The sequence below is a fragment of the Argentina silus genome, assembly GCF_951799395.1.
Source record: "Argentina silus genome assembly, chromosome: 2".
Classification (NCBI taxonomy): Eukaryota; Metazoa; Chordata; class Actinopteri; order Argentiniformes; family Argentinidae; genus Argentina; species Argentina silus.
This window is the reverse complement of record NC_139656.1, coordinates 34,262,181-34,269,568: the sequence shown is the minus strand read 5'-3', so window position 1 is coordinate 34,269,568 and position 7,388 is coordinate 34,262,181. Positions and strand designations below refer to the sequence as shown.

Sequence of the window (7,388 nt, the reverse complement as noted above, 5' to 3'; positions counted from 1 at the left end):
CTTAAGCGGGATGGTGCGACAGATAGTAAAACAGGTACATAGAAACGATTAGACTTCTTTATGAGTGACATTTGCACCCGCAGTACATTACATGTACATTATCTTAAACCGGTAGTCCTATGCACCTAGGGAGGCATTACATGGATTTGCTCACAATTCACATTTGACCCATGACATAATCTGCTACATTTAGGCCAAATGTTGTTCATCATTTGAGGTGTCTCGGTGAACCGTGGAAGCCCTGCCCCGCTGCAGCCGCGGAACAGGTAACACAGGTTAGACCTGGGAGATTTGTCCCGGTTGACAGGTGACAGAAGATCGGCAGAACGCAAAAGTCTCCGGCCTTACGCTTCACTCTGCAACAGGTCTCATCGCAGTTGTACTGACGAATAGCGACAAGGTAAAGTCAGTGATTTCATTTGTATGTTCATTTACCAAATAACTTGAAATGAATCGGATCAGTTATTTGAAGTGGTTAGATTCTGGATTTCGAACTTCTGTGATCTCCTTTCAAAGCGTGTTTTTGCGTTTCATTGCAGAGTGAACGTGTTGTTCATGTTCCTCTGGGTTAAGTCACATGTCTATCTTAGTAATGTTTCTCACCTTTGAACGCTGAACTACGAGCCGTGATATGGAACACTGGCTCTAGTGCAACACGTGACAACATGATCTATTAGAACAGAATAGAACACCCAGGTACGTTCTGTTTGTCCACGACCAGTGAAGCTAGAGGATTACGTCTAAAGCCTACAGTCTCATGAATGGCTCAGACCGAGTCACAGGACATGAATGACGAGACTGTATTTCAGATCTAATTGTTGCAAAGTCATGCCTGATTGTTAGCTGGAAATGGAGTGTTCCTTCCAGTCTATAGTTCTGTGGAAGAGCTCTCTCTCTCTCTCTCTCTCTCTCTCTCTCTCTCTCTCTCTGATATTAGGATATTCCGGTGTCGGTGTATTTGTGTTTATTGACGGGTTCTCTCCTCCACTACTAGATGTCGTCCCCCCTCAGTTCTGACCTGGCGGTCCCGGTGCCTAAACCACGGGCCCGCTACCAACGAGCTGGACTCAGCCTGCAGGTCCCGCTCTCCGCCGATAGGTCAGAGACACGCTAACATACTCATACGCTAACATGCTCTATTAACTCATTCAGTGCCGAGGGTGAATAAAGTCGCCCCAAGTTGTCAACATTCTGGAATGCCAAGGGTGACTTTATTCACCAGAAATGCATCAATGATGATGCTTCATTTTGTAGCCAATCAAAGTGTTGTTACTAGGTTGTTGCTATACCACATAAAACACTTGGCGCTCTAAGTGGTGAGTGTTCTGGAATTCTTTGGCAGTTAGTGTGGTTAAACCCTGCCGCTGGCCATGTTATACAACACTGGGATTAATCATATAATTATCATTTGTTTATTACATACACTGCTACACTTACAGAGCCCAAACATCAATGAATTGTCTGTACATACACAATATCAGGGGAGGCTGGTGGAGGTAGAAATCGGAGGACGGGCTCATTGTAATGCATGGAACGGAATGAGAATTGGTATCAAACACATGTGCACAGTATAGGTAATGCAATATAGTCCTTTGCTTATTTCCTTTTGCTGTTGTTTTGTAGGGATCTGATGTACGTGACCCCAGATGCAGCAACCACAGGTCACAGGAAAGGTACAGTCGGTCCAACAGGACAGCATTCCTCCGATATGAGTTAGAACAACAGATCAGTCTACTTCTTGGAGAAATGTAGTGTTAGACTGATATTACACCATGACCCATCACCAAAACATTCTGCCAGTAATAAGTCTGTCTGAACCTGATCTACGACCTTTCACATGAACAGAGGTGACACACTGCTCCAGTCATTATTAAACATGTTCTGTTGGGTACAGTAGTCATTATTAACCCTGCTCTGACACAGTTCCCCACCCTCTACACCAGCTTTCCCTTCCCATTTCTGGAGAAAGTTAATTAATGAATTCAACACTCATATCAATAGTTATGCAATGTGGCCTATATTGTATGCATGTCTATGGCTTTCTTAATGAAAAAATACATAGGCAGTTAATGCTTTCATGTACAGTATATGTGGATCAAGATCCAGACTCTGATGAACAACATTAGCATTTCAAGTGACTATTGCTTCGCCAAAATTAAACATTTTCTTTGAAAATTTACTTTGGCATCTCTGGACATCTTATGGGCATTTTTTCCGCCATTTTTCAGAGAAAACTCACACTGGTGTAATTACAACAATCAGCCACCAGAATTTATTTATTAGGTATTTATTAGGATCTTTTGTTCAAGACAGTAGTTTCCTTAGTAGTCACTATTCAACATGTTCTGTTGTGTACAATAGTCACTATTCAACATGTTCTGTTGTGTACAATAGTTACTATTCAACATGTTCTGTTGTGTAGAGAACAACAGTCATTATTCTCGACATTCCTTCCTTCCGTGTCACTAGACGTGACACATCTTGAGCAGTAATCTCCTGTTGAACCTTCTAGAACATTCTTTAGACTTGGAATGCTTTGTGCCACCATCGCTCCACTGCTCACAGTAACTTTCCCCCAGACACTGAGAGACGGGTTTCAGTTTCAGACAATCTGGTGGATCAGTCAGATAAACACCAGATGAATGTCGCTTACATGTTGTGTTGCAGCTGGTCGATTTACTGCGTTTGTATCTCCCTTAACCCCACAGCATAGCAGAGCCCTTCTACAGACGGAGGTCCCACTCCACATGTTTCCCTTTAAAACCGCTTAAACTGAATGAAAAAAATGAAATAAATAATGGCTTCTGGCATTGTGACTGCCAATGGCCCCTGGTGTGAGCATTGATCACTTTGTCTTATGATGACTGATGGATAGATGATTCAGTTACTTAAACAAATGTATTTGTTGTAAGTCGCTTTGCAAAAGGCGTCTGCTAAATGCCATAAAATGTAATGTAATTGAATGCCCTATTTGATTAATTTCCGTCTAAAAAACAGACCCAAACTAAAATATGATGATCGTATGCAAAATCAGGATGGCATTTGATAGGTAATGCCTTGAAGTGGTGTGTGGATCTGCTCAGATCACTGTTCAGAATAACAGTCCAGTCCAGGAGTCCTGAGTCTCTCTAAGAGTGTGGTTGTCTGCCTCTGGTCCACAGAGACCTGCTCCATGCCCAACCTGCTGGCACAGGACAGGAATGAAGACCCCGCCTCCTTCCTACACGGATCCACTGAGGATCTACACAACGCCATGGAGACTGGGGTCAGCCCCACCTCCTCCCCCACTCCCTACACCAGCCTTCCCACCCCCAGTTTTTCCACCCCCCAGCCTGCCGTACCCGTCGCTGCCACCCCCACCCCCACCCCCACCCCCAGAAACCCCCCTCTACGGAGACAGTCTGCAGTGACTCCATCTTGCCCAGTAGAGGGCACTAGCACCAGTCATGACCACCCCCTCCCTGCCTGTCCAAGTGCCCCCCCGGACCCTGACCCCCACCAGCCCCGATGGTCTGTCTCAGCCTCCCCCCCTTCCAGCCCAGTCTCAGAACCAGACCTGGACCCCTACACCACTGTGGTGGACCCCAGCTCTGAGTCCTCCAATGATGATGACTCTCCAGTGGTCCCCTCCTCTCCAGTGGCCCCCTCCTCTCCGGTGGTCCCCTCCTCTCCGGTGGCCCCCTGCCCTCCCATGGTACCCCAGACAGAGGATGCTGTCCCTGCAGAGCTGACCAGCCTGGATCCCACCAACAGGAACATGTGAGTAGCAGAGGGAGACATGCCTGTCTAAGGACAAGCTCCACCTCCTCCTCCCCCTCCCTCTCCTCAACCTCCCTCCTCCCCCTCCTCCTCCTCCTCCTCCTCCTTCTCCTCCTCCTCCTCCACCTCCTCTGCCTCCTCCCCCCTCCTCCCCCTCCTCCTTCTCCACCACCACCTCCACCTCCTCCTCAGTGTAACAGTGTGTGTGTTCCAGTGTGTAACAGTGTGTGTGTGTGTGTGTGTGTGTGTGTGTGTGTGTGTGTGTGTGTGTGTTCCAGTGGGTCACCACGTGTAGGTCTGGTACCCTGCAGACCTGCCCCTCCCCCTCCAGTGGACAAGACAGCTCTCCAGACCAGACCCCTCAAACAGAAGACCCCCCGGTAAGTAACCTCACTGCACAGCACGACTGGTCAAACACACACACACACACACACACACACACAGTCACACCAGACACACACACACACTCGCACACACGCACACACACACGCACACACACACACACACACACACACACACACACACACACACACACACACACACACACATACACACACACACACACACACACACACACACACACACACACACGTGATAAGAACTATCACACCAGGTTACGTGTGATAAGAACTATCACACCAGATTACGTGTGATAAGAACTATCACACCAGGTTACGTGTGATAAGAACTATCACACCAGGTTACGTGTGATAAGAACTACCACACCAGGTTACGTGTGATAAGAACTATCACACCAGGTTACGTGTGATAAGAACTACCACACCAGGTTACGTGTGATAAGAACTACCACACCAGGTTACGTGTGATAAGAACTATCAGTGAACACACTGGTTGGTAGGTTGGTTCACTTTTATGGTTCGGTGTTGGATCATATTGTATGTATTGTTTGTATTGTATGTATTTTACCTGTGATGGAGGAGGTGGTGTCGAAAGGGGGAAATAGAATATGATGCATACACAGGAGAGAGAGAGAGAGAGAGAGAGAGTGTGTGTGTGTGTGTGTGTGTGTGTGTGTGTGTGTGTGTGTGTGTGTGTGTGTGTGTATGTGTGAGTGAGTGAGTGAGTGAGTGAGTGAGTGAGTGAGTGAGTGTGTGTGTGTGTGTGTGTGTGTGTGTGTGTGTGTGTGTAGTGTTTTTGTTGTGAAGCGCATTGTGACATTTGTCTGTGTGAAAAGTGCTCTACAAATATATTGGATAGATTGATAATAGACATGGATGTGCCAGTCTGAGGCAATGGGATGTGTTCATCTGTGGTCCCTGGGCAGGTGCTTAAAAACATTAAAATGCCAGTTCAAACATTACGGTCATGTGTGGCACCATGGCACAATATTATGATGAACTTGGCAACCATGACGATGGGTGTAACCTGACTGAACACGAATTGTTTGAAGGTGATGGTGGCAGACTTGTTTGTCTGCTAGTTCAGCCAGCGATTCTCGTCTTTGTTGATCTAGTCAGATAATTGTCTTTAGGATTGTCTTTACTGACAATTGTCCTGGTTCCTCTAGCCACACCCCCTGGTTCCTCTAACCACACCCCCTGACTCATGTAGCCACACCCCCTGGTTCCTTTACTCACACCCCCTGGTTCCTCTAACCACACCCCCTGACTCATGTAGCCACACCCCCTGGTTCCTTTACTCACACCCCCTGGTTCCTTTAGCCACACCCCCTGGTTCCTTTAGGCACACCCCCTGGTTCCTTTAGGCACACCCCCAGGCTCCTTTAGCCACACCCCCTGGTTCCTTTAGGCACACCCCCTGGTTCCTTTAGGCACACCCCCAGGCTCCTTTAGCCACACCCCCTGGTTCCTTTAGGCACACCGCCTGGTTCCTTTAGCCACACCCCCTGGTTCCTTTAGGCACACCCCCAGGCTCCTTTAGGCACACCCCCTGGTTCCTTTAGCCACACCCCCTGGTTCCTTTAGGCACACCCCCAGGCTCCTTTAGGCACACCCCCAGGCTCCTTTAGGCACACCCCCTGGTTCCTTTAGCCACACCCCCTGCATAGGTTGAAAAATAATATCTGTCATTTAGCTGACGCTTTTATCCAAAGTGACTTACATCACAGTGACTACATACATTTTTCACTATGTATGGTCCCAGCGGGAATTGAACCCACAACCTGAGCATTGTTAGTGCCATGCTCTACCCACTGAGCCACAGAGGACAACTCTGTAAACAGAGCAGGAAGTGTGTAATGTTGTCATCCCTGCAGGATAACGTCCCACCAGTCTTCTGAGTGGAGAAGTATTGGATGTGTTTTACATCTTTATGGTGATAAGTATATATATAAGTATATAAGTACAGTGGAACCTCGAGATACGAATGCCCCAATATACGAATGTTTTGAGTTACGAATTGAAATTTCGTAGAATTTGTGCTCTAAGATACAAATGAAAATTTGAGATACGAATCCTTTTTTTTTCGCGAGAAGTGGCAGCCGCCTGCACACGAACCCTTTTTTTTTTTAAATTTGAGATACGAATGTTTTCACTTACGAAGGAAGTCTCGGAACGGATTAAAATCGTATCTCGAGGTTCCACTGTATATATATAAGTATATAAGTATATATATAAGTATATAAGTATTTATGTCTGTGTCCATTGTGTCTCTAGACTAACCATCTGTCTGTGTGTGTGTGTGTGTGTGTGTGTTTGTGTGTGTGTGTGTGTGTGTGTGTGTGTATGTGTGTGCAGCGCTGCAACCATCCGTGTGAGCCGGAAGAAGCAGGGGGCAGCAGTGAGCAGCGGAGGGGGCATGGGCGTGGGCGTGGGCGGGGGCGGGGGCGTGGTGTCTCGGTCAAGCTGGCTGGACGTATGGAAGGGACGCAAGTAGGTACCGGTGGAGGGGGCTGGTCCGGTTCAGGTCCAACACACAGACTCTCCTCTAGTCTGTTTACAGAGCCATCTCAACATGTCATAGCCTCATTTCTAAGTGTTTGAAAAGACGAGATATTAGAGACATCAGAGATGACTATGGCAGAGATGTCAAAGATGCTAGAGATATTAGAGATATTAGAGATGTTAGAGATGTTAGAGATATTAGAGATATTAGAGATGTTAGAGATATTAGATATTAGAGATATTACATATTAGAGATGTTAGAGGTATTAGATATTAGAGATGTTAGAGATATTAGATATTAGAGATGTTAGAGATATTAGATGTTAGAGATGTTAGAGATGTTAGAGATATTACATGTTAGAGATATTAGATATTAGAGATGTTAGAGATATTAGATATTAGAGATGTTACAGATATTAGATATTAGAGATGTTAGAGATGTTAGAGATATTAGATATTAGAGATGTTACAGATATTAGATATTAGAGATGAATGATGTGTGGTCCTCTGTCCAGATACAACGTGCTGTGGGCCACTCTGGACGGACAGCTGATGTCTCTGTGGAAGAAACGCACAGTAAGTGAACCAGCACCACCACGGTCCACTGGACCGCTCCCTGGCTCTGGGTTCTGACCAGAACCACCAGGGTCCACTGGACCGCTCCCTGGCTCTGGGTTCTGACCAGAACCACCACAGTCCACTGGACCGCTCCCTGGCTCTGGGTTCTGACCAGAACCACCACGGTCCACTGGACCGCTCCCTGGC

General features: G+C 46.7%; 1 protein-coding gene across 1 annotated transcript in view; it reads left to right on the top strand.

The window, feature by feature from the left end:
* Nucleotides 1-310: 310 nt before the first annotated feature.
* Nucleotides 311-7,388, top strand: part of LOC310801352 (uncharacterized protein) — an 18,399-nt gene continuing 11,321 nt past the window's right edge. The window contains exons 1-8 of the mRNA XM_083665346.1: nucleotides 311-400; nucleotides 995-1,098; nucleotides 1,624-1,673; nucleotides 3,162-3,759; nucleotides 4,038-4,139; nucleotides 6,477-6,611; nucleotides 7,139-7,199; nucleotides 7,261-7,386. Coding sequence (XP_083521472.1) covers nucleotides 995-1,098; nucleotides 1,624-1,673; nucleotides 3,162-3,759; nucleotides 4,038-4,139; nucleotides 6,477-6,611; nucleotides 7,139-7,199; nucleotides 7,261-7,386 — 1,176 coding nt within the window. The 5' untranslated portion in view covers nucleotides 311-400. The remainder of the gene's footprint in view (nucleotides 401-994; nucleotides 1,099-1,623; nucleotides 1,674-3,161; nucleotides 3,760-4,037; nucleotides 4,140-6,476; nucleotides 6,612-7,138; nucleotides 7,200-7,260; nucleotides 7,387-7,388) is intronic.